The 27622-nt window shown below is 36.7% G+C and overlaps 1 protein-coding gene across 16 annotated transcripts in view; it reads right to left on the bottom strand.

The window, feature by feature from the left end:
* Nucleotides 1-27622, bottom strand: part of lrrfip1b (leucine rich repeat (in FLII) interacting protein 1b) — a 39138-nt gene that overhangs the window by 10441 nt on the left and 1075 nt on the right. For 3 of the 16 annotated variants that reach the window (XM_079883370.1, XM_079883372.1, XM_079883379.1), the window contains exons 2-8: nt 8968-9054; nt 6495-6512; nt 6200-6247; nt 5651-5695; nt 4545-4595; nt 3333-3398; nt 253-297 (exon numbers count right to left, since the gene is read on the bottom strand). In XM_079883370.1, coding sequence (XP_079739496.1) covers nt 253-297; nt 3333-3398; nt 4545-4595; nt 5651-5695; nt 6200-6247; nt 6495-6512; nt 8968-9054 — 360 coding nt within the window. The remainder of the gene's footprint in view (nt 1-252; nt 298-3332; nt 3399-4544; nt 4596-5650; nt 5696-6199; nt 6248-6494; nt 6513-8967; nt 9055-27622) is intronic. The other 13 variants (XM_079883378.1, XM_079883382.1, XM_079883373.1 and 10 more) reach the window with 9 other exon arrangements.

Below are 27622 nucleotides of genomic sequence, written 5' to 3'. Positions count from 1 at the left end.
AAGGAACAGCCGGGGTCATCATTCACTTTCATATTATAGGAACTAACAGTTTGAACATTCTACTAGATCACTCCTTTTGTGTTCCACACAAAAAATGTCATATGGGTTACGATGACAACAGAATCATTGTCATTTTTGGATTAACTATATCTTTAAGTTCATTACAATGTGTGTCATGTATTCACAAGATGAAACAGAGTTAACAAACAATCTGCATGTCAGGTTGCATGCAAATGACAACTGGAAACAAACCCTGAGACTTCTTGAACGGGGGGTTTCACTAAAAAGCGCAGAGGGCTAAAAACAGACAGAGAGGGGAGGAAGAAAAATGTATGCTCATAACATTTCATTTAAATACTATACATTCTTCAAGTTTAAAAAAAATCTCTCCCCTAAATAAATAAATATCAGATTTTATTAAACAACTTCCTACAACATCCTACCAGCAATACAGCAACACATCTTAAAACAAGTTTGTATAGACTTAAAAAAACGACAGCTTACTTTTGCAGCTTTCTTCATTACGAAAGTATTTTTTTTCCATTAATTTTCTCAATGGACATTTAAAATAGGAGGTAAAATGTGCACTTTACTGTTTGAATTTGCATGTACTGTAAGTATTAGCATTTCTGCATTCAATCAAAATAATGCAATTCAAACATATACCAGAAACAGTACTGTATTTAATCTGGACATACTTAAAGTCCCCCTGTAGTCAATATTGTATCCCTTAAAACTCATCTTTGATCACCAAAATGAAATTTTTAAACGGTTTTACCTTGAAAAAAATTCTTCATGGCTTAAAATAGCTTGAATGTAACTATACACTACTGTAGGGCTGGGGAAAAAATCGATTTGATTTAAAAATCGAGTTGGTAGGTCAAATCGATTCATATTTTCCAAAAATCGATTTTTTTGATTTTTTTTTCTCCCCCTCTTCAGTATAGTACATACATTTTGCATTCACCAAATCTTCCTTCAGGGTTTCCGTAGCACGCTCCCTGCGGCGCAGCCCTTTTTGCAATTTTGTTTATGTTGATGCACTTTAATTAAATACAATAAATATATATTTTTAAAATATATTTACAGTTCGCAGTTATTTTGATTTAAATGGGGGGGGGGGAATCGAATCGAATCGTAAATCGAGTTTTTTATCGAGTAAATCGAGTAAATCGCCCAGCTCTACTATACACCCTTGCCTCATTTAGTGTACACGGTTCTATGAGTATGCAAATTAGCCCTGCCTCCACTCACTCACACCAGCTCAGCGATCCACTCGTTGACGTGTTTGGTTACAAGGTAGTTTTATGACGTCAAAAACACCAGTGATTTCAAACCGCATTTTTGAGACTGTCTTTGGTTCACTGCCGTTTTAAGGAGAAAATGCTCAGCAATGGTGTTGACTTATGAATTTGCACATGGTTTGTCTTAAAGCATATTTAAAACAAGACATAGACATATAAACAACATTAAAAACTTGATTTTCACCACAGGGGGACTTTAACCATTTTCAACATGCTATAGTTTGGGATTTACTAATTCTAACCTTGACTAGTTTTTAAGGCAGAAATTAAGGTGCGGACACATTTACAGATGTTTGGAAAATATTTACGACCAAAATAAAAATCATTTAGATAGGAATACATGCGCTTGAGGGTGAAAAATTTCCATTGCATTTGGTTCAAGTTTGTCAAAGTAAGTTCTGGGTGAGCGATGCTTCATACATTGCTACACTCTTAATAATGGACTTTTTTAGCTAATGTGGGCGCACCTTAAGATGCAGTGCTAGTTTCAGTAACAACAACTTCTCTGATTGGTGGATTTCACAGTGCTATTGTGGGTTATGTAGTACTTAAGAATATACCGCAAAATACAGCAAAAGTTTTTTTTTTTTTTTTTGTTAAGTTAACATCAAAATTTCAGACCTTTGGATTCTAGAGTTGCTTACACAATCACTTAAATAGATTTTTTTAATCACAAAAAGTCAATAGAGTTTTAATTAAAATTATTCAACCCCCATTGCAATTCAGGTTTTTTGGCAACATTTACAGACTTTCGGGTGTTTGCAATGAACAAATCAAACCAAAGTAATTGAAATAGCTCAAAACAACAATGTTTCAAGTGGCTACCCCAAATTCAACTAAAAATGCAACTTTTAATGACTTCTGCAGACTCAAAATTATTCAACCCCCTGAATAGAATCCCCCACAACATCACAAATCAGCAAAACAGATGCAACTAATGAAGGCTTCATTAGTTCGTGAGCTTAGAATTATAAGGTTCTATCTCCGTTTAGGGTAGTTCCGAGATATTGAGCATCAAAGTTTTTACATCCCAGCTGGCAAAACTGAGATGGAACCTTTTTATTTTATTAATAACTACTAACAAAATATTTTTTTACAAAAATAACACCACACAGACATTAATAAACACCTAATGGATCAGATTATGTCAAAAACTCAATTTCGACCAAAAGTGGAGATAGAACCTTATAATTCTAAGCTCACGAGTTGCAGCAGGTTTACCTGAGCTAGAACACATGAAATACCTGAACTGGCTAGGTTTGTTGTTGAGTGTTACTTCTGACTGCATGTTAGAAATATGGTCAAAAGAAAGTCAAAAGAAAAAGTTAAGAGAAGAAGTCCTGGAAGATTCTACAGTGGCCATCACAGTCACCTGATTTGAACCCCATAGAAAATCTCTGGTGGGATTTGAAGAAGGTGTTTGCAGCACCCAAATCCAAGAATATTACTGAACTGGAGGCCATTTCTCATGAGGAATGGACTAAGATTCCTCAGAAACGCTGCCAGAAGCTGGTGTCTGGTTATACATCTCATTTGCAGCTGTTACACAACAGCAAAAGGGTGTTCTACTACATACTAAATATGCTTGCCATGAAAGGGTTGAATAATTTTGATTCTGCAGAAGTCATTAAAAGTTGCATTTTCAGTTGAATTTGGGGAAACCACTTGAAACATTTGTTGTGTTGAACTATTTCAATTACTTTTGTTTGATTTGTTCATTGCAAACAGCTGTAAGTGAATTTTGCCAATAAACCTTATTTGCATTGAAAGTTGAATCATTTTGATTACAACGTCTATTTGTCTATCAATTTGGATATTTTGAATGTGATTTTTATTTTTTTATTTATTTTTTTGCAGAAACCAACAGTCGACTGACAGTTGTTTGAAAATAAGCGTTCCTATGAGATGAACGAGGAAAGAGGAGCGGGCAAAATGAAGAAAGGGTTATAAGATAAAACAATGAGGAAGGGAACTAATTATAAAGGCAGGAATAAAGACGGATTGCTAGGGATTGTGAGAGGGACAGACCCGTCCATTTTGTAGTCTGGCTGAAGGCAGACTGCTGGTGCTGCTGCAGAGATCTGTGTGGTTACCCTACGGTAAGCAGAGGAGGACAAAAGAACAATGTGAGAATGAGAAATAAAAAAAGCCCCATGAAAATAGCTGAGGTGACAGATTGTTGCACAAGTGTGATGAAGAATGAATGAAAGAGGGAACAAGCAGTGAAAGGACTCTGTGTGCAAACGGCAGTCGCACAGAGTCTGGATTCATTATTCTGTTACCAATTCCATCAGCTATTTTACTAACATTGTTTCTCTTTGGATTTCACTGATGTTTGCTTATACTACCGTGCAAAAGTTTAGAATAGGCTAATTGCGATTTTGTTATGTTTTACAATTTAAAATAACTTTTCTATTTTAATATTTTAAAATGTGTTTATGTAGTGTTTATTCCTATGATGGCAAATCTGAATTTTCAGAATCGTTACTCCAGTCTTCAGTGTCACATGATCTGTCAGAAATCATTATTATATGCTGATTTGCTGCTCAAGAAACATTTCTTACCATTGTCATTGTTGAAAGCATTTTTTGCTGCTTAATATTTTTGTGGAAACTGTGATCAAAAGTTTGGGAGATACTTTTATTCAGCAAGGACAAAAATGAGGCAGAATGTTACAAAAGCTTTCTATTTTAAATAAATGCTGTACTTTTGACATTTCTATTCATCAAATAATCCTGGAAAAGTGTATCATGGTTTCAACAAAAATATTAAGCATTGATAATAATAAGAACCATTATTGACCATAGAACCGAGCTAATAACTAATTAGACTAATTTCACATGATCGAATCATGTGACACTAAAGACTGATGCCTAAACTTCAGCTTTGCCACCACAGGAATTAAAATGATATTTTTAAATATATTTAAATAAAATTCTAATTATTTTAAATTGTAATAGTATTTCACCATATTACTGGTTTTTTAGCCTTGGTGAGCATAATCATAAAACAAAATAAAAAAATTCTGAATTAAAATGATTTCAAACTTTTGACCAGTAGTGTAAGTCCTGAATATCTGTTTTTATTTAAGTGACATAAGATTAAAATTAAGAGAAAGTAAACTACCACTCTTCAAAGTGTGTGTTAAACAGTAGAAACTGGTATAAAATCTCCAGTCTTTTTTTTAAATTGTATTATCCAAATGAAAAGCTTTATAGGAGGAATCACAGGTATACTAACCCTCAAACTCCCCCGACTGCCAACAGACATCCGCTCCTCATCATCTGATATCTGAGACAGGAAGACAAAGAAAACAGTGAGTTTAGAACTGTGCTTTGGGCAAACCATGCTTTTCTGTATGCCTGAGAGTGTGCTTCTATAGCAAATGTGGGTCAAAAAAGGATAGAATTAAATGCATATACAACATTTTTTGTCAGTGAATTATTTAAAAAAATATATAATTAACATTTTGTGTGTACCTACATATTTTGGGGTTATAGTATTCATAACTAGCTACAGGCTATATAAAAACTATGGAAGCTTGTTTCCACCACCACCAAAAAAAAAAAAAAAAAAAAAAAGGTTATTGCGACTTTAACAATTCTCTTTTTTTATCGCAATTGCAAGTTTATCTCACATTTTGTACTTTATAACTCTAATTCTGACTTTTTCCCCCCTAACAATTCCAAGTTTATATCTCACAATTCTGACTTTATTTCTTACAGTTCCGAGTTTATAACTCGAAATTTGAACTTTATTTCTTGCAATTACGAGTTCATATCTCGCAATTATGAATTCTCAAAATTGCGAGAAATAAGGTCAGAATTATGATATATAAACTTGCAATAGCAAGAAGAAAGATCAGAATTGTGGGATAAAAAGTTGTAATTGCTGTGGCAGAAATAAGCTTCCATGAAAAAAAGTATATGTAACCATTTAGATAGTAAGTGTGTGTGTGTGTGTGTGTGTGTTAGCCTACATTTCTCACACAATGTTTTCATATTGGAAGAGTTGTATGGACTATATTTATGACAATGTAATGGAGTTTTATGATGCTTGAAAGCTTCAGTCCCTGTTCACTGTAACTGCATGGAAATTAGCATGAAATTTAGTTTTTTAACATCAAAAAAGGTGATAAAGTGATTTTCATTTTTGGGTGAAGTACATCTGACATCTGTTTTGAACAGCACACTACAGGCCTTTAGCAAAAATAAAATATAGGAAATGAGTGATGAAGAGGAGAACCGAATGAGGAAGAAGGGGAAAAAAGGGGAAAAAGGGACTAAGGAAATATAAAAAAAAGGGAATAAAAGTGTAGGACAAAAAGCAGATGGAGAGATACAGACCGAAGTATGTCTCCGAGAGTGGCGGGAATACCGCTCACTGTCCTCCTGAAAAGCAGAGTGGGAAAAGAGGACAGAAAGCAGGAAGTTTTAGGTCAAAAGGTCACGTGACTATCAAACACTGCAAAAACTGAACAACAAAGCATGCACTGAGAGATTATGCTGTCTGTCATATCACGGTTTATTACAGGGCTCAGACAGGGTGTCTGGAGGGGTGGGAGGGGAGGGTTGAGTGCTTTAAGATGTGGGTCACGCGACCGCCCTATAATCCTGCTGTATGTTATGACCACCTCTACTAAGCCCTAACATGTCAGATGGGCCTCCTGCCCCCCACTGCTCCAGTAAAGCCTGTGAAATGAGGATCAGACACAGACTGCCTAAGAGACATGCAACACCAACCAATCACATTTCATTCTCTGAAGCATACATTGTGATAGTTAGGGTTTGATTAACTGCATTCAGGACCTGTGCTGTGTGGGACCTGTTTCTAATTTGAATTCTATCTTTGGCGGTCTATTGCATGCAGCAGTGTGGTATAATAACAGGTCATACCATCCACTGTTCAATATGGCCCCATTTGTTGTCCAGCCCATAGTATTTCTGGTGCAGAGAGGAGGAGAGCAAGACGATCAAATGAGGAAGGGTTATAATGAAAGTATAGGAGGATGTTACAAACAGGTTTGCAAGAGAACTTCGTTTGAGATTGGTCTTGTTAAATTCTTCCTCAAGCTTTAGCTGTATTTTTATAACCTGATGTTCATTAAACAATGCAAAATACTACAGCTTGTATTTCTAATGATCAAATATGAGGACTGTTAGAAAGACATTATGGAGGGACAGATCTTACCTTTTGCGCTTGATATATCTAATTTAACAGCAGGGAGACCAGGATGAAGAGAAAGAAAGAAAGTGAGGCAGGAAGAGAAAGATATAAAGAGCTTAAAGGAGACTATAGGGATCATTTGTAAATAAATCAGGACAGAGCTGGTATAAAGAATAAAAATCTGTCATTTTTATAACCTGCACACCATTTACACAACCCAAAACATTCTCAAAAGCCTTCTTAAAATGATGCTGATTCAAAATGCCAACAAATTAACAATATCCTGGGGGATCACATTTAAATTTAGCAACTGATCACATGATGCACTGAACGTTCTCAGTCAACAGTTTTCAGCATTAGTATTAATAATAATAATAAAATTAATAATAATAAGAAGGGATCTGATCATGATCTGAGGGATCATGTGACACTGAAGACTGGAGTAATGGCTGCTGAAAATTCAGCTTTGCCATCACAGGAAGCAGGGCTGCCAACTTTTGAGTTTAGCTTGGAGTGAGATTTTTTTTTAGGGGGGGTGGGGGGGGGGGTTGTTGTGATTGTCAAAACATTTGGTAACTAAATAGAATTTTATGAAGTTGACAACATGTTACAATGTTTACATTGTACACTGACTGGTAGGATACAGTTTTTATTATTGCTTGACAAAAATTTCAAGATTTCAATTCCATTCTTGTGATTTGATTCCGATTTTGATTCAATATTGATTAATTTGGATACATGTTTATTTTACATTTTATTTAAAAAAATAATCTCACCTAATGCTGTAAACATAGAGGGCCCAATCTGCTGGTATTATTAAAGGTTAAAAATAACAAATTAAATTAAATAAAATGCAGTTTTTGTTATAATAACAATTATTTAATGACATAAGAAAAAATATAATAAATATGTAATATAGTGCTCAGCAAAATCTCCTCTCTAGCTATTTTTTCTATTCAGTTAACCTGCTATGGTCATTAAATGGCTCTCCTGAGGTAAATGTAACGTTATGTGACATAATTGTTCTCCTGCTGTTATATCGACCTCTTTCCGTGGTTGAAAAACACTAATTGGTCGATATTATGTATACTTTTGGTAAGTTGTACTGCATCTTTAAATAAAAAAGTAACAGATGATCGGTTCACGTGCACTTGAACTGAGGCGCTCAGCGATCTGTCACGTCACATTTACAAGCGCCAAACGTATTTTTGTCTGAATTTCGTAATAAAATTGACCAAATCTAAGAGCTGAGAATAGGTTACCTCTTTGCTCCGCAATTTTTAAAATGGATGTGTGGCGTGAGAGCATGTGAAAAGTGTCAATTGCGTGAGTCTCACGCTCAATGCGTGAGAGTTGGCAGCCCTGGGAATAAATTACATTTTGAATTTTATTAATTATAAAAACATGCTCATTCTTTCAAATTGTAATAATATTTCCTGTTTCAGTTTCCTGTTTTAAACACACACAATAGCAGAGAACACTCTAAACGACAACCCCAAATATTTGCACTTTTATGCTAAAAATGATCAAAGAAGCTATTCTGAAATATGATACTCTTAAAACACCAAAAAAGTCACATGACAATACAAATAAAGGCTATACCTCCAATGTATGTGAAAAGTAATAACATTCACCCAGTTACCTCATAAGCCATACTCGGCACTACATACATATCACATCTTCAGTTTACTAATACAGACTAGCAATGGTTAACACCAGCACACACACACACACACACGCATCCCTCCTTTTTCTATGCTAAGCAAAACATTGTTGAAACAACATTTTCTCTGCATCACAACTTTAAGATGTTTAAATCATGAATAACTGTGTTTCTGCTCCAGCTTAATTCTGAGAGTGGTACTGTACTTTAATGCTTAGGTGGTTTATGAGAATTAAAGACAATTCACAAATCTTTCGTCCTGGAGAACCATTTTACTCCACTTTTTTTTCATTTCAGTTTGTGTATTAGTGGTGGGAATTTTCAAACCCTATCTGCAGGTTACATTATAACCTTATTACGAGTGAGTGAATGAAACATTCACTAAGCTGACTCGCTCAAATGCACTGATTCATACACTAAACAATTACTATATGTTAAAAAACAAAAACATAAATGTCAATATTGCTTTTAAAATTTAAGTTACTCAATATTAACTTCTTGTTTACTGAACATTTACACTGGAACATTATCAGGTAAGTGTTTATTTAAAAGATTTTACACAAGCAAGAGTGCTGTTGTTCTGAATATCAACAGGGTTGCAGGCATTAGGCACAATATATTGAGTATTATTCTGTGACAATTATTTAGTATTATTTAATGATACAAGATATTTAATAGATTTGAATTTAGTAATTGTACTTTTGCTTGTATGGATCTGCTTAAATAAAGCTAGTGTGAAATTCTATGTAGAACCATGATGCAACACAGGCTATTTGTTATAGCCTAAGAAGAAAGTAGAACTGCAACAGTCTGCCAAACAGATTATCTCCTGACCTCTTTCTGTTGCCTCTCCAATTCCTTCATACGGATTTCTCGAGCTTCTGCCCGGGCTGCTCGTTTAGCTGCCAGTCTTGCCTCCGCCTGGTAGAGAGAGAGAGAGAGAGAGAGAGAGAGAGAGAGAGAGAGAGAGAGAGAGAGAGAGAGAGAGAGAGATTCAGAGTCAGAACTGCCCAATAGAGAAAACACTAATCACATAAAGCAGTTTTTTTTTTATTCAATACAAATGAAAGTCAAGACTATTTACCAGTGTGAGTGAGAAAGGAAAATTGTATGACAGAGAAAACCCTTTTCTGCTTGAGTTCTATGTGGAGTGAATGCTAAAATTGATGTTGAGAGTTCTTGGAATGTAATCTAATTAAGCTATTGACAGACTTTCAGTGATTAATCCATTATAGTTTTAATCTCATCATTGTCTTGAGGGGGTGGAAGTCCCATGGAAATGAGTACCAATCAGTAGCACCATAACTAAGAGTCAGAACCATTAGAAATGACTGTCCTACCTATAAAGAAAATGTTTGAAACATAACACCAACAAAATCAACATGATGGTCAAGGAAAAATATAATCGACTGTTATACAACCATGAAAATAATCATTAATAGATTGTAATATTGTAAGCTGTAAATACAAACATAGATTGTGATATTGTAAACACAAACACCGATTGTGAACTAAAGTTACCCGCAAAGCACGCACACACACAAACTGTGCCAGGAAGGAATAGCTCACTCACTCACCCAAGCTGCCATTTCCGGTCAACAAGTGAAACCCAAAGCATAACTGAGAAAGAAATGCTGCTCAACAACCCAACTGATGTACATCATTGTAAATGCTTACTATCTGTCACCATACAAATAGCATTTTTTGGTCCTCACACTTCAAATGTCTCAGTGGTTTAAACTAAAGCCAGATGAAACAGAACGGACAAACAGGAGAAACACTGTGCGAAACGATACAGTCAAAAGGCTTTTCATTCAACAAATGGCCATCATTTACCATGGATTACTGAAGTAACACTAACTTCACCATGGTATTGTGGCAGAAATGTGGGATATTCATATCGAATGGGGGGGTGATCATGCAGATTCACTGATCTATGATCAGTTCTATACAGTTGTAGACATTTTAATGAGACATTAGTATAATTAAAAGGAATAACAGTAGGCTAGTTAATAGTCTCTTATTGGCCTGTTTAGCTGAGCCATCAATAGAACAAACAAAAAAAAAAACACTGAAAATCAATAAAATAATGCATATCATACAGACATTTGATATTGAATCTTATTAGATTATAAGTTCATTTCATTTGATAGATTTTACTTTAAATAAAACATTTGCAATATGTTTGTAAAAGGTGTTTTTATGCATGTTTGACCTGAGTTTTGTTGCATTTCCACTGTTCTGAAAAGCAAACGTCACCACTGTGTGGCGTTTCGAACACTCCGAAACAGTGCATCATTTTCCAAAGCAATTGGTTCAATTGATTCGAAGTTTTGAAAAGCTTTGTTTCTCCCATCACTAGGTCAAAACACAGGGCAGATAATCCAAAAAGACAACAGGGCAGAAAAACACAGGCAAACAGGAGAAGCTCAAAAACCATGACACGAGACATCAGGAAGAGAGCGCTCAGAAATGTGGTATGACACCTACAAGACTTCGCAACCCAGACAGCACACGCACATCTGCAAGATATACATTTCATATACATCTTTAAGATGTCAGTTTTTCATACATTCTAAATCATAAACATCTTAAAGACATTGTCTAAACATCTATTTGACATCTGATGGGAAACGTCCTATAGATGTATTACAGATGGGCAAACACTCTAAAAAATACATCTTCCAGATGTAAACACACACATCAAACAGACGTGATGTACTGTACGTGTGCTATAAGAGAAAGTATGCAACGTTCACAAAGTGAAAATACAGGGCTTATTTAGGCAGAGTTTAACAAGATAATGAGACACAGCTGAACATAATCACAACATCATGAGTCCAGGAAATGAGTTATGGGAAATGATGTTCATGATCTGATAAAAATGGACTAGGAAGGAGTGCTCTCTGGTGGAAATCATGCGTACTCCAGCTGGCAGATGAGACAATCGTGATAATTATCGTGATTATTATTGATATAAACTGATATGGAACATTTTATTGTGATAACTTTTAAGTAATTTATTATATGGGCATGTTACATTTGTTACACATGTATTGAATCTTTAATTTTGCTTACAGTGTTTTGGTGGTGGGGGGGGGGGGGGGGGGGGGGAATGGTGCATCATTAGTAAAAAGTGAATTTCACAAATCTTACACTAAAATATTATTAAATATGAAAGTTGACATTACATAATACTGTCAGAGTTAGACCAAATCATATATGTAATTAAAACGACATTTCATTTAAATGAACTGTATAGTTTCTTTAATAGCCATCTTTGTTAGAATTCAGTTTTAAAAAGAGAAGTTATTCAACCATTTTTTTTAAATTTTCTTGTCAATATTAATTGTCTGGTTAATATTTCCTACATACATAGCCACGGGAACATATTTTATCAGGGGGGGTGCTGGGGGCGAGGCCTAATGTTGCTGGGCGGTACCATGGTGGGGCAGGGTTTAATGTCAAAACCCTGCCACTTGGTTCCCAAATTACACACATCCATATTTGCAAAAATGCACATTTTGAAGTTGTTACTTTCATTTTTGAAAACATACGTTTTTAATAAGTAACTAAATAAGGCAGTTTGGGGTGTGAGTGTGTGCAGAAAATTTTATAGAAAGGAGAATTTTCACAAAGAAGTGGAATCAATGAATTCTGAATAATTTACTGCCATTGTGAGAATAATAAGTGATCATGTAATCAATACAAAATGAAGTATTTTAAAATGTAATATAATCTAATTACAATTACTTAATTTTTTTTAATCTGATTACGTAATCCAGATTACCTGTAATCAGTTACTACCCAGCACTGCATAATATAATGTATAATGAGTAAATTACAATGTGAATAGAGATCAGTGGTGGCAAGGGGAAGTTCAAACGAGGCAATCAAACCTTTGTGTGAAAGCTTTGTGTGTGTCTCTGTTGAATGAAATTAGTAAATTCCATTGTGCTACCTTTTTGTTTTACCCCAAAATTGTTAATCAAAGTAGCATAAAATGCATTTTTTTATTTTATAAGCTCCGGAAGAGCAGGTGTTTTGTTGTGCATGCAATATATCCAGACAGCATAGGCTAATGCACTGTATGAAGTCTGGCTAAATCTCTGAAAGTGGACAGCATAACAAGCTTGCCGAGGCGATACAAACAGACTGTTAGAAAGCAGCTCTGTTTCTTTTGTCTGAACAAGTCACAACTCATTGAATAAGGGGCTTCAGACAAGCCTCTGGCCTAGATCCTGCCAACCACCTCCACTGGCCTGTCAACAGCATGCAGGGAGCTCGAGTTCACACTGCTCAGCAGAGCAACTCTCACACTACTGACTATCAGAGACATAACAATGGAAAACTAGTTACAATATAAACTGTATAATTTTACATGTATATTATCTTAGCTTCCGCCAGGAAAAAAAGTTCATTACAATGTACAAAACTACATAGCAACAAGACAAACACTGCAACAATATTACAGTAATATTAATAATGAAGTCCTCTGAGGTCATTTTCACCACAATCAATAACTGAGACACAAAATGGCACCAGTTGTGTTTCTATAAAAGAAGAAAGAATATGCAGTGTAGCATCTGTTTCAGTTAAGGCCAGGTCACATCAAGACAAATGTATGACGCAAAATTTAGGAGTGATAAATGTTTTAATTTGAATGAACGACTGTTCATCTACTCAGGCCTACATACAGTAAACAATTGCATAGCGTCAATGTGACAGATCTTTTTATTGAGAAGTGTTCTAATCTCTTTTCCATCGCGCTGTTAAGAAAACTGGCCAACCAATGACATTCGTGTTTTGGTCACATGACATGTCTATGTTCTATAAAAAAAAGTATGTTCTATATAGCCTAGTATGAATGTGTGTAGTATGAATAAAATTCTGTGACCTACAGTGTCAGTTGCGTATCCATAGGATGCACTTCAGAATCCCGCTGGAAGTAGGTAATTAAGGTACTTTTCACCTTTATTGTTTTATAAACAAAATGGATTTGTGCATGCTACTTGGCTTACATGCTGTTTTTCGCCCACAATGTAAGTAGGCATATTTGGATGCAGCACATGCCTTGGTGGCACTAATGAACAGATTATTTAGCTATAAGCGACAGTGAATGGCAGAGAAAGAATTCGCAACTGGCTCTCTTGTCTCTGTACTATTTCATTTGGTGTTATTCAATAAACAACATAGAGAATACAAAAATCTGAATGGCTGTTTGAAAACATAAAACATTTTTCCATAAGCGCCACCTACAGTCAAGGGGGTCGCACACCGGACGAGGAGCGCAGCGCCGTGTCGTGCAGCGCCACGTATTTAAAATTCGACTGAGATCAGACTGCAGACTTAGCAACGATTGTATTTAATTGTACAGTAGTACAATCAACATAGTACAGACATTATCTTAATTCCATAATGTCCTTAAACATAACAATATTGCTAGCCATAAACTGAGAAAATGTGCGTCCGGTGTGCGATACCTCGAGTTGTCCTAGACACGACGCGGCTCTGCGCTTCTCGTCCGGTGTGCGACCCCCCTCAGAGAGTGAATTTGCATTTTTATTCAGACCATCTGCCGTTTATTCGCACTGGTTCAAATTGCACATGACAAATCCCATGCAAAATTTGCACCATTTTTTGTGCCAAACATTTGTGCTGGTGGTGGTGGGTAAAGGCCTTTACTTATAGATAAGTGGTCTGATATGCACTGTCTCCATGGACGATAAAAAAAATATTATGAAATATCAGACTGCTGGATTGTGCCCAACCAAAATCGAGTTCCAGAGAGCCATGCCCTAATATGTGATCTCCATATTGTGAAGTAACCTTTCAGAATATTTCTGTCATTTTATTTATTTTTTTGTGCATTTTCAATTTTACCATAGTATAGTCATGTTAATAATCCAGGTGGACACAGTGGTTATCATGATGAGCATATTTTGTAAAAGAAAATGAACAACCCAGCTAGTCAACAAGTGTATGTTAAGCAATATTAGGCTGAAGATTCTAATGGAAAATAATAAAAAAGAAACAAGAAGAGATCCCAACCACAGTTTGAGAAACGATAGCCATAATGTCTACTGAAATACGGCACCAATAATGAACAGTTTAAACACATGCACATGCCAGTACCTCCACAGGTTAAAACCCTTTGATCAGTGACTCAGCATGAGAGACATGTGTATGCGATAAACTGGTGCCTTATCAGTCATACCAGACTTGTGTACATTCTCCACTTTAGACCAGTGATTTTTGTTGGTTTCATGTATTAGTGCAGAACTAAATCGTAGTGAAATAACATTATTACTACTAATGCAATATTAAGCTTCTTTAATTATGAAAGGCTCCAGCTTCACTGATTGTCGCAGCTGTCATACATGAATGATTTCTAAAGCACTAAATCTTTTTGCAAATACACTCTACCAAAGAGTAGAAAGGAATACAGTCACTGCAATCTGCGTTTTTCTTCTTTGGCTGGATTCCTACACTGGGGGAGCTATATTTTGAGCTTTAATGTTCAGTGTCTGGTTTCGTTAAATACCGCTCTGTAAAAACAGACTGCAAGTCACTGCTATTAGAGGGATTTGAGGTTCTGTCAGGAGAAGACAGAGTGCCTGTCCTAGATCAAGCATGAGCGTGGCAGAATATGACAGATGTTCCTTTCCTCCTCAGCTGTGTCAGGACCCCACAGGCCTCCCTATGGAACCATAAGGAACTAGATTCTTTCAGAGCCAGGAAAGAGATCAACTCTGTGAACTTGCATATAATATTGTAAGTTTGTTGTTATAGTCCTACAAGTTTTTACAGGTCTTGGGTGAAATAGCCTACTTGGGTGATGCATTGTCAGGGTTATTAGGAAACATTATTTGAAACATATTTTTGAAAACATTTAATATAGTGTAACAGTTATTGATTCTTCATTTTTTATTTCAGATGATGACCATCCCATTATTGAAGATGTAGCACAGGTACTACCACCTATACCAGCTGCAGTTCAAGATGAGATGCCCAAGCGTTTGTATGTACTTGCAAACACAATGATGGTTTCATTAAATAATAGTGAATCAAGTGAGTCTGAGGATGAAGTCATGTGGAATGCCGTCGGGGTCGGGGTCAAGGTTATGGAATTGAACTGTAGGTGTCTGAACTGTAATATTTATTTAACAGTATTCTAACCTTGAATTCCCAAGAGTTAATGTTGTTATGTCTGGATATTTCCCTACGTTTATAGTCTTTTGCAGTTGTAATTAGTATATTGATTGTATACATTTTAAAGGGGTCATATAATGCCATTTTTGTACAAGCTAATATGATTCTTTAGGGTCTAAATTAAAAGTTTGTAATATACTTCAATTAAAAATTCTCATTAGTATTGTAAGAAAACACTAATTTTACCTGGTCAAAAACAGCTGTTTTCAGCACGCCGTTTAAGTGCATGTGTCTTTAAATGATAATGAGCTTTGCTCACCCCGCTCCTCTGTTCTGTGAGTACACCGTTTGTAACACAATAACACAATAACCATAATGCGTTGTTCATTATAATTTAAACGTGGGATTATGAATTATATTGAGAACGTCGTACACAGAAAACAAGCCGTAATGTACCCTGAGTGTAAACCTTAGCCGCATTCATCTTGAAGCGTGCTAGCGATTTGCAAAGATTAATATAAATATTAATATAAAGGTTAATAAAACGTTACACTCACTTCTTCTTCTGGAGGTGCAGCAGGAACACGAATAGTTGATACCGATCCTTTTTTCAGGAGCAGCTTCTTAGCAAAACCAGCTTTATACTGACCTCGTTTGTAAAGCAGTCTGGTGAAATGATTCACGCAAACATATGAAAGCATTAACGTTGATTGTGGGGAATATTCCCTTCGAAAACAAACTCAGCCACTGCGTCTTCAGCGGTTCGGATTTAGGAACATCAAAACGACTGCTGTGTTCCTCATTGCACCCAAGAACAGAACACCACAATCGCTTAGACGCCATTCTGCTCCAGCGTATCAACAATGCGGACTATGATGACAGACAGCTCGCTCACGAGCGAGGGCGGGTCTGTGTTGAAACGCTGCTGTCAATCAACAATCGTGGGAGGGCCGTCGATTTTGTGACGTCACAAAATCGAACGGCTTGATTTGAGATGGGGGAAAATATAAGAAGATGAACACTGGATGGATTTTTATCATTTTATGATGGTTGTGTACAGGCACTGCCAACACACATTTCAGTACAATCAACTTGTAAAAGTGCATGTACCATTATATGACCCCTTTAAAGTTTAATTTCAATAATAAATGTGAATAGCTGTGGTTCAGATAATATAATAACAATATTAGAATAATTGAATTTTAATATGAATAGATCTTAAATATTTTTATAGACATATTTTTTAGAGGATTTCTATTGTTAATAGAGTATGTAACTTGTAATAAGGCTCTTATACAAACAGAAAATGAGTTAAATAAGTGAAATACATTGAATGTCATAATAAACAGATATACTGTACCTGTACATTTAATGTTCAAAATGTTTGTAAGTGGTGTGTGTTCCTTGGGGTCAAAGTAATAATTTTGTATATTTTACAAGTACAGTGACTAAATTAAGTCTTTTACCACAGCAAAGTGACTTTTACTTGTGTTTAGATACTTGACTGTTGTGTTTTTATTTTCATTGCCTCTCTTTATCCCCTTAACTGTCTTTTTGAGAATAGATGTGAAAATGCACTAGCCAAACTTAAATGGTTGTAATTCAAAAATGCTTAGGAATATAGACCTAAGTTTGGTCTTGTTTTAAGACACACAGTAGATTATTGCGTGAAGTGAAAGCACTTCAAATGAAAGTATGAGAAAGTTATGGAAGTTTCAATTTACTGAAAATGAAATGTACTGTACTAAATATTTTTTTTATTTTATATCAAATATATATTTCCAAAATTATTTTACTCTAAAATTAATATTAAATCAAAGCCATATGTCTAACCAAGTTATGTTCTAAATTTGAAGTTGATTTCACAAAAATTTAAGTTCCTATGAGATTTTGTTTAGGTGCTGTACCAAAAATAGTTTGGTGTAACCCACATTCCATTGAATTTTGTTTTGATGCATTCTCCTGTAACAAATTAATACATTTTTATCCAAACATCCCTTTTATCACAAAATATGAAACACTGAGATTCAGACATTTCCGACGATATGTGTTTTGTCATTATAAAATAAATACATTTTGTAATATGAACACTGACACTGCCCACTAGGGGAGGAGAATGCTAAAAGAATTTTAGAGTACTGTTTCCATGATAACACAACGTCCAATTTCAAAACGGTTTTCACAGGATGAATTTTGAGTTTGAAAGCTTCCGAATGATACCTAATTTATGATGATTTCTAAAATATTTGATATGAAAAAGGCAATATATAAAAGAGCGGCAAGCGTCCCACTAGAAAGACGGTGACAGTTAAATAAACCATGTTTTTCTAAAAATTCCGTTCCTGAAAATCATAACTTTTGTTACCGACAAATGATGAAAGAAATAAAAACAGATTTGGAAAGGGCTTGAAACCAGCTTTCATATGGTCAAATAATATAAATGTAATAGGTAAAATAGGCTGTAATAGGTAAAATTTTACGGTTTCTGTACGGATCGGTAGGTGCTATGTTCAGAGAAAAAAGGACTACTGTCAAATAAAATAAAATCAAATAATCTAACTACAAGCAACTGCACAAATAAATACAATAGAGCAAAGATACTAATAAAATAAATGGTGCTTTTCAGGTTTTTCAGGTAGGTCTAACATTTGTTTTCAGGTACAGAAATTGAATATAGTAAACAAATGTAAAATAACATTGCATATTTGACTGTATAAATTAAAGATTAATCCTTATTAAAGTTAAAAGCTATTCAATCCAGAGCTGTGAGTGATTTCTTTGTCTTTTGTTGTTTGATTAACATTAAAAACACAGACAGCAGGAAAATTAGGCTACTGTGCCTTTAAGGAATAATCCACCGATTCAACACACATGCATTGTCTTTCTCGACCGTTTAAGTTCACTTAAGGCATAACAGACTATGTCTGCTGGGATACTCATCAAGATGGACATGTTGACATTTTTGTGTGAATTTGTCCATTCAAGCGCAAGACTTGAAAGAGAACTCAATATATGTGCGCTGTCTGATATTTGTGCACGCTTCGGATGAGTTCTCTTTCACGTCTTGCTCTTAAATGAGTTTAGTTTAACACAGATAGCAACGTGTGCAGTTCAGGTCTCGCCTACGCTCGTGCGCTATGAACACCCGGGTGATGACCGCGTAAAGCCCAATTTATACTTCTGCGTCGAACTTACGCCGTAGCTACGTCGTAGGCTGTGTGTAGCGCGCGTACCCTTCTGCGTACCCTGACGTGCACCTCTCCAAAAATGTAACAACGCGTCAACTCTACGCGGACGCAAGCGCTGTGATTGGTCTGCTAGGACCGCTCCCTCGGGTTTCACATGCTCCCTCTGCGCGCGTGAACGCGGACAACGACGCAGAAGTATAAATGAAAACCAACGCGTTGCCTACAGCGTAGAGGCTCCGGCGTAGGTCCGACGCATAAGTATAAATCAGCCTTAAATGACTGGTCATGGTCGAGCAAATGGCACTCGCATTGAACAAAGTTTTGCAAAGAGTAACCGGTTTGTTCAAGTTTTTTTTGATTATCGCTGTTGTAATGTCTTATTGGGGAGTCAGCATGTGCATCCATCGACAGAAATATACATTAGCGGAACTGACTGTTTTACGCGATGATGTTTTATTAACGTAGTTCGGGAGGAACACGTCAAAATAAGCTACTCTATTGCCACCTGCTGTCTACAATCAGTAATCACAAATACTCTAGTATCATCAGCTGTCTACAATCAGTAATCAACAAAGACTCTAGTATCACCAGCTCTCTACAATTATCACAATGACAAGGACAAGTGATTCTTGAGAACTGGTTCTTTTTTAATGGGAAACTCACATAAGTAAGCGGTATGAATCCAACTCACTCGGCCAGTGAACCATTCAGAGCCATAACTGAGTTTACAGGAACAGCTGACTCCCTCATTAAACAAACCATGATTCAAAATGAAGACTGTGATACAACTATTTTTGTCCCCCAAATAGGAAACAATTTTCTTACACAGCATCAATATTTATCTGGCACAAGTACAATCAGGATCAGTAGTGTGTGAACATAAAATTTCTCCATTGATTCTGTAACTAAACATTCCCTTGGTTCTAAAATGATTTGTGCAGTCTTGAGCCCTGATTCTACATCTGACACACTGCAGCTTAAAATATGTTGCTTTGTGAAGCAAAATGTCTATCATAATCCAACCACATAATTAGTATTCAGAAGAGTTTAATCTTCATAGATTAAGGAATAATGATTCAACTACTTGCACTTAAGTAGAGTCTGTACTTGGCATAAACTATAGACTGTGCTTGGGACGGTGTACTTGTTTGTGCGTATATATTTGCATGTGCAAATCTCTTCCAACCATCACTGAGATCCAAGGAGGGAGAGAGGTCAAATTGATTCAAATTGCCGCAGTGGAACGCCTAAATATCTGAGATCAAACTCATGCTTTGGCAGGCCCATGTGAATTAACTTCACCTCACAATCCGCTCCAGGGCAGACCAGCTCAGAATAGCTCAGCTCAGCGCTCTTTCAATTAGACAATCCTATAACAAAATCACCTAGCCTTAATATATTCTTGATCTATTGTATAGAACTTCTAGCATGGATACATTTATTAAGTTTGATATGCAGTCCACATGGCAGAAATGAAGTATAGGCAGCTGTGGTTCTGGCCCAGCACATTTTAACTTACACTCTGGGTGTCTTTGGAACCATGAGCACACATAGTAATAGCCTCCAAAGCAAACAAGCCTCTACCTCACAGCCATATTTAACATATGTGGCTCAGAGCAAGAGTGCAAAATGAACTTTGCATAGGGACTGATGGAACAAACAACAAGAGCGTTCCTCCTCCTCCACAGTCTTGCGGAGGGGTTAATTTGAATATCAAGTATGCTGACTCACAATTCACCCAGATCACAAATGTGTGTGTGTGTGTGTGTGTTTGCATGGACTGGAAATGGAGTCACCAATTCAGTTTGTAACACTCAGTGAAATTTGTTAGGAAAACACAACCAAATCATTAAAATAATCAGAGCAAATTAATAAATATTTTTACGTGTCATAATTCAGTGCAAGAAAAAAAAATTTTTACATTTATTGACTCTCAATGACAATTCATTGGTTTTATTTAACTATTTACTATGGTTTTTTTCCTGCACGTGACTTTGATTAAGCTGATTCAGTAGATTTAGTAAAGTTTTTCAAATATTAATAAGCAGAAATGATTTTTGTTAAACAATCGTATAAGAAATGATAATAAACAATTAATATGGAATATTCACAAGGTTTTCTTTTTAAGAATTTTAATGCAGATTCATTCAAATCAGTTTTTGAATGAATTGCATTTTTAACATATTTTTTAATAAGATAAAAGATAAAATTATTGCTTGTATAAAGCCACCAGTATAAATATTTTAGAAGATAAATATTTGTTTACATTTTCTATTTAATTTTTTTTTTCCCCAGATCATAAATTGATGTTGATGAGTATTATAGCTACACTGTAAAAAAATTCTAACCTCTCCAAGTCAAAATTTTCTAGTGACTGGTCACATCTAAATTTTTAAACTGGCCCAAGTGCAATTCTTGTTGCAATAGTCTGTTAACATTGGCTCAATGAGAAATAATATGTCAGACTAACTGAAAAATTTAGATGAGACCAGTCACTAGAAATTTTTGACTTGGAGATGTAGAGTTGTGGAGGATCCAGCAGACTACCATGCTAAACTAGCATGCTAAACTATACTATTATCCAGGCTTGTAAAATGATGAAAGTGTTGTCAATGAATGCATCAGACATGCATTCATTGACAACACTTTCATCATTTTACAAGCCTGGATAATAGTATAGTTTAGCATGCTAGTTTAGCATGGTAGTCTGCTGGATCCTCCACAACTAAGCACTCAGAAATGGCCTGCAAGAGGGAAAATTGCACTGTACAAATTTTGTTCGGCGCTTGTGGCATTACCTGATTTGCATAATTCTGTTGGTTAATTTGGTACTGAAACAATGATTAAACAATTATGTGATACTGGCCAGATAAACTGGTTTAACAGTGATTCTGAGTAAATGTAAAACACAATAATAGGGAATCAGTTGTTTTTGTTTTCTAGGTGACAGTGCAGAAGATTAGACGGCCATGGAGAGTTAGCTCCAGACTAATCTGCTCTTAGAGCGCAATGCAGGCCCATAAAGCATCACTTCCTGTCTGCTCTTCACCTCGGTCTACCCAGCAACTTAATCGCAGGCTTACTGCAACCCCCCTAACATGCACACTCGCAATGGCCTACAACATCAGCTTTGCCTTCCACTGCACCACAGAGAGCAGAATATGCTGATATATGACCCTGCATGACTAACAGAATAACTGCCTCTGCATTCCTGGCACTTTACACTGGAAACTGTCATCAGTAGCCCTGAAAGGGAATACATTTTAGTTGTCTGAGGAGTTGAATGAAAGCGGCCAAAATGATGCACAGTATTGAAGCTCCTAGAGGGGCGATTAACACAGGATGTTGTGGAGAGGCTTAAAGAATGCAGGTCAGTGGGTGGTGGCTGGCCAATCTGTTGCTGCAGTGAGGCAGGGGCTAAATACACTTCTACTACTAGGTCAGCTAAATTCTCTTCACCTCATGGGCCAAAAACCACACTTTTCCCTCCACAAACCAACCCTCTATGCACACCTTGGCAATAGAATTGCCATTGGCTAGTCATTTTCTTATGGGCAGGTAGCAATGCTTGACATTATTGGTAATTCAATGTTTCTGTAAAAAACTAACAATAACCCTAATAAAATGCTACTACTATTACTAATTCTACTACGATATAAAAGGTCTGATATGCTGCTGGGCTCATGAATAATGTTGTCTGCATTCGTTCAAAACGCGATGAGCGCTAGCCAATAAGATTGCTGCTTGCACATTATTCCCGCCACTTGAAACACTCAGCATTATTCAATGTGTTGATGTAAGGCTTGTTTGACTTCATACAGCGCGGCCTGCGAAGACCGATCAGCGGCTGACTTGAAGCAGTGCATGCCGGTTAGAAATTGTGTCCGACTTGAGACAGCGCCGATGCCAAGTGTCTGTGACGTATGCCATCAAAGTACCGCGAGAGCGATTCTAAGGCAGCCGGCTGATTCATTCTGCGTAGCTTCTCAAGAGCGGCTGCACAAGCTCTGATGACGACAACTGTTCCAATTTTCATGTAGTCACAATGTTATATTGTGTCATGTTCATCAAAATTAAACTGCTAAAAAAACGTAGACCCCACTACATAAATAGTATAGGCTTATGTTGAACTTTATTCTTGTACAAACATACGTTGTATTTAGCAGTACATAAAGTATTAAATGGAAACGTATCTGAAACATCTGTGTATTTGACAAATATTGCATTTATTTCATTTCAGTGGTGGTAAAGTATGCAAACACCACGTGACCGGTCACTACGGGAAGCAGAAAGTGTCTGACTTCACGTCTCTGTTTTCAGCTCCTCCCCTCCTGTACGCAGCAACTTTCGCCGATCGGTTACATCCAGCCGCAGCTGATGTCGAACACACCTGTAATTTCCACTGAAACAGCAAGACAGGGTGGGACATATCTAACAGCTCCTCCCCTTTTTTTAAATAGCCAATAGCGTTTAGTTTATATCACAGCTCGGCCAGAGCCATTGTGTTTGGTAAAGCCGCAGTTTCCTCTTAATCTCTAACCGTTTCTCCTCCTAATCTCATCCATATTGCTTTAAAATACAGCATTCTGTGCAGAATTCAAATGGGTCCGTTTTGTGGTCTGCGCGGACTCGTGCATTCAATCCGCTCTGAGATATCATGTCTCTGGACCGGAGCAGACTGTGTGCGCTACGGAGGTTCGTGTGACGCTAATGTAGAACCAGACTTCATTCGCCCCAATGTTTACACTGTCTGAATTTTTCCCTATCCCCTAAATAGTGCACTATGTGCCATTCACCATGTAGAAAATAGTAAATGTGTGGACAAGTGACCGATTTTAGCCACAGCTACAGCGTCTATTTATAGTGCAGGGGGCGGGACGCTTCAGATTCTAGAGAGAATTCGATTGGACAGAAAATCTGATGAGAAGCTGAAGTGCAATGTGAAATCATTGATACATATTGGCGGAAGTGAAAGACTTCCTGTTTTGAGTGAGAGACTGTCATTGTTTTTGAGCACATTCACACTAGCTTATAGATAACAGTAAAGGCTAACATATTCATACCAAAAGCCAAAAAACTTCATTTTGATTTCATGGTGACTTTAAAGGTTGAACAATTCTGAACAAATTATGACAATTCCTATCTTTTTGACAGGAAAATGAAATAATATTATGTAGTAGTACATTAGTATGTGGTATATAAGACTGTCTTGCTTTCTCTCTCTTTGCTTGTGTCTGAGAGAAACACAGAGCACTCGCAGCCAAGCCAGGAGTGTGTCAAATACACTGTGAATAGGAATAGTGCACTCACTGTGCTGTAAAGACATGGAGACAGAGAGAGAAACTATGTTAAACTACTTAGCCAGTAGCTAATGATAGACATTATTTAGTTGCATATGTGTGTGATTTACTTGCAATGTAGAGAGTTTAAATCACAACCTTTTTCCATTAATAACTGTCAAAAGCCTTCACAAGGTCCCAAATGTCATGCTTAACCTTTGTGGTCTACTTCAAAATCCACACTTTGGTGACGTTATGTCGCATAAACTGTCCAGTAAAGTTTTGCTGGAGCCTGCATTAGTGCTTCTGCAAAGTGGGCGGTCGCGAAATCCCTAAAATATCCAATGGGATGTTCTACTGTCTCACAGGCACACGAGCCATGGCAGGTCTGCAACACCATAAGTACATATCAAGAGTCCCATTTGGAACAAAGCCTAAGACGTACAGCCTTGAAGGCTTTCTGCTTCCTGTCTCAGGAGTTGGAAAATACAAGGGCAGTAAGTGGAAAAAGAGTCGAATGTGAATGGAGTCCAAGGTTCCAATGGACTCCACATGCTGTGACTGAGGTAGATGTTAAATTTGGATCATGAGATGTGATTTCTGCTTCTGTGCAACTAAGACAGTAAAGATATTTCACTTGAAAGGAGGTCATCATGGAGTTCAGATTGCATTCACTTAATTCTCAAATTCTCTCCATTCTGCTGGATCCATAATATATGAGTTCCACAAAGAAACATCAGAATTCATTTATTGGGGCTCATAATTTAAATTTATATGATAATAATAATGTAATGATTTTTGGGGAATGTCAATAAAAACAATACTGACATTCAGGTAATTGTGCAGCAAATTTCCAGAAAAAAAGTTTTGTTTCTGCACTGGCTGTTTTGTTTAATTGAGACATCAGCTATCATTGCAGTCAAATTGTATGGGTGGACCCCTATCCCCTGGGCCCAGTAAAGGACCTTTGGCAATGTTCATACTGTCAGTCCAAATCCGATTATTTGTGTATCCGATTGGAATCAAAATCATTGACTGTCCACACTGTGTATTGCAACTGTTCAGATCCAACATGTGTCCTGTGGTGCTCTTTTGTTAACCGTAATATCTGCTTTGGTTTTTATGACATTGAATTGCATACTCCAAAAACAACAACAACAGCAACGTAGAGGGATTTGCAATACAGATGCGGTCTTATCTACAACATAACGGTATGTAGCCATCACGCTGGACTACTACCTCTTCTGATGCAGCAGCAGAAACGTAGGAGGCTGGTATACACAGCTTTATTGTCATCTACGCTGTATCAAAACATGTCTCCATTATTCCTGTATTGTGATGACGAGCAGACCAAACCATCACTGTACAATAAAACAGAGTGAGCAGTTTAAGCTCAGAAACATGCTGAGAAGAAGCCAAAAATCCATTAGGACAATATAACAAGTATTGTTTAGGCTAAATAAAAACATTGCATCAACTATAAAATGGGTGGGAAAGACTTTATAAGACTTTCACATGACCGTCATGGCAAGAACTAACTAGCGCCACATCTGCGAACAAACAGAGGAAAGAAAAGTGTTCAAGTTTCTACAGAGTTTTGCTGTTCCATAATGCCTAGTGTATAAAAACAGCTCAGATGGCAGAGATGTTGATTATACTTATCACAGATGAACCTTGTAAGTGCTACATAGCTGTCTGAGTGGCACAGTGTGATAATGAGACCATATCAGATTGCACACCTAATTCATGCCTAAACAGAGCTGTCTAACACCACATTTACATAACATGGTTCAAGTGACACAATTCAGATTTTTTCCTCCTGTGTGGTACAAATCGGCTATGACCCATGAATGTGTAAGCAGATTTTGTGAACTGGATCAAATGAATCACTGAAAAGATCAGACTAAGTGCGCAGTTTTTCAATCATTTTAGTTCCAGAAAGCACAAACCCAAGTGCATTTAATCAACTTAATTGTTCATGAATTGGACAGGCAGGGCGGATAAAGTTTTCAGTGTGACAACTTAAATTTCTGCCTGTTAATGGAAAAGAAGTAACAAATCATATGGACAACATTAACAATACTTTTATGGTACATTTTTGTTGAACCTGTTAGCAACATTTGTCGTTAATTTTCATTATATTGAAAACAGCAGCCAGTTAAAAAAAATCAACTTTTGTGTTAAACAGAAGACGGAAAGTCATCGGGGTTTGGAATGGCATGAAGATGTGAAAATAATTCCTTTAACTATTCCTTTAACTTCGACTCAATTCTCCCTGCCTTAAGCAATGGCTGATTGTGCAGTTTCAATGAGAAAGAGGATCAAAAAGAAAGTAAAAACATTTGCGGATGTAGAGTTTATTCTACTCTATAGGGACAGATTCATCCTGTTAGAGGGATGGTAAGTTTAAAAGAGGGTGGGTACAGAGTTTTACAAGAACAAAAGGACCAGAGGGCAAATGATGCAAAGCATCATTACTTTTTCCATCCCTTAACTGGAGCTAATTTTATAGACTAAATATCCCTGATTCATTTCCATACTACATCGAAAGATTTTTCCTATTAAGGGCACCAGCTAAGCATCAAGGTATGTTCAATGTCAATTAGAAGAAAGAAGCGTGGTGGTGAAAATTGTGAAGATGTGTGGATTCTTCAGTGAGGAAATGCTTTCCAGATGTGGTCAGTTGATCCAAAAGGTCACAGAGGTTTTTAGGTGAACCTGAAAACCTGAATATTTTTGTAAAGAACTAAGTGACACTAAATTATGTTTTATTAACAAAGTTCGGGAGGAGAACGTTCAATGATCTATCCAATCAGCATGAGAGGTCTACTGTATGAATACGTAGCTGACTCACCTATGTTCCTAGACAGTTTTTTTTCTGCATCCCTCCACAACCCTGTGTCCTCACACTCGTCTGGTTACTATCCTAACGAGAGATACGGGGGGCACTCTGGGTTCGGGATACATTCCGAGCTCGGAGCCCTCCCCCGGACAGCACGCCAAAATCCGCATACTCTTTTACTCTATCTAATCATTTGTAGGTGTGAACTCACGAAACAAAAATAGCTGACTTTTAATATGGAACATCTTTTGAAACATTAGGAATAAGATGACTTAATTTTAACAACATCCATTAACTGTTTATGATAAATAATTGATAGAATAAAATGTGTAGTAGGCAAGATAATATTTGATGAGTATAAGTAAAATTCAACGCTATCTCACGACCAATTCGTACGAATTCGAATGAGTGATAAAAAGTTGGCTAATTCGTACGAATTCGTACGACCTCACTCGTACGAATTTGTACGATTTGTCTAAACCCACGTGATGGGTAGGTTTAGGGGCGGGGTCAGGGGTAGGTCATTCGTATGAATTCATACGAATTGGGCAATTCGTACAATATGTACGATTTAGCAAAAATCGTACTAATACATACGAGTGAGGTCGTATGAATTTGTACGAATTAGCCACCTCGTAGAATTCGTAGGCATTGCCGTGAAATCAGGCTGGTAAAATTAGCAAGCTTGACTAAATCCCTGCACCATTTATTTTCTGCATTTATAACCCACATTTTCCTCTCAGAAAAGAAATAAATCTAGCTGCTTGTGTCTGCTTTTCATTACAAACTGAAAGCCAAACGACAAGAGGACGATGTAGGATCACATATGGCAGAGTATTTAAGAGATAAGCACGATTTGAGCTCTGTGTATTTTAAAATATATCCCTAAGGTTATGGGTTTGGGCCATTTACTGGGTGTGATGTGCCGCATCAGAGTAGTTTCTGACGTCAGCAGTCTGGGACCTTCTCTCAGCATTTTCGTTTGATCTTCGCTTCATGACGTCACGCAGCTGTGCAAGTATCCAAAC

The sequence above is a fragment of the Squalius cephalus genome (assembly GCF_949319135.1).
Source record: "Squalius cephalus genome assembly, chromosome: 10".
Classification (NCBI taxonomy): domain Eukaryota; kingdom Metazoa; phylum Chordata; class Actinopteri; order Cypriniformes; family Leuciscidae; genus Squalius; species Squalius cephalus.
Note: the sequence above shows the minus strand (reverse complement) of the source record. Positions and strands in the feature narration are given on the sequence as shown.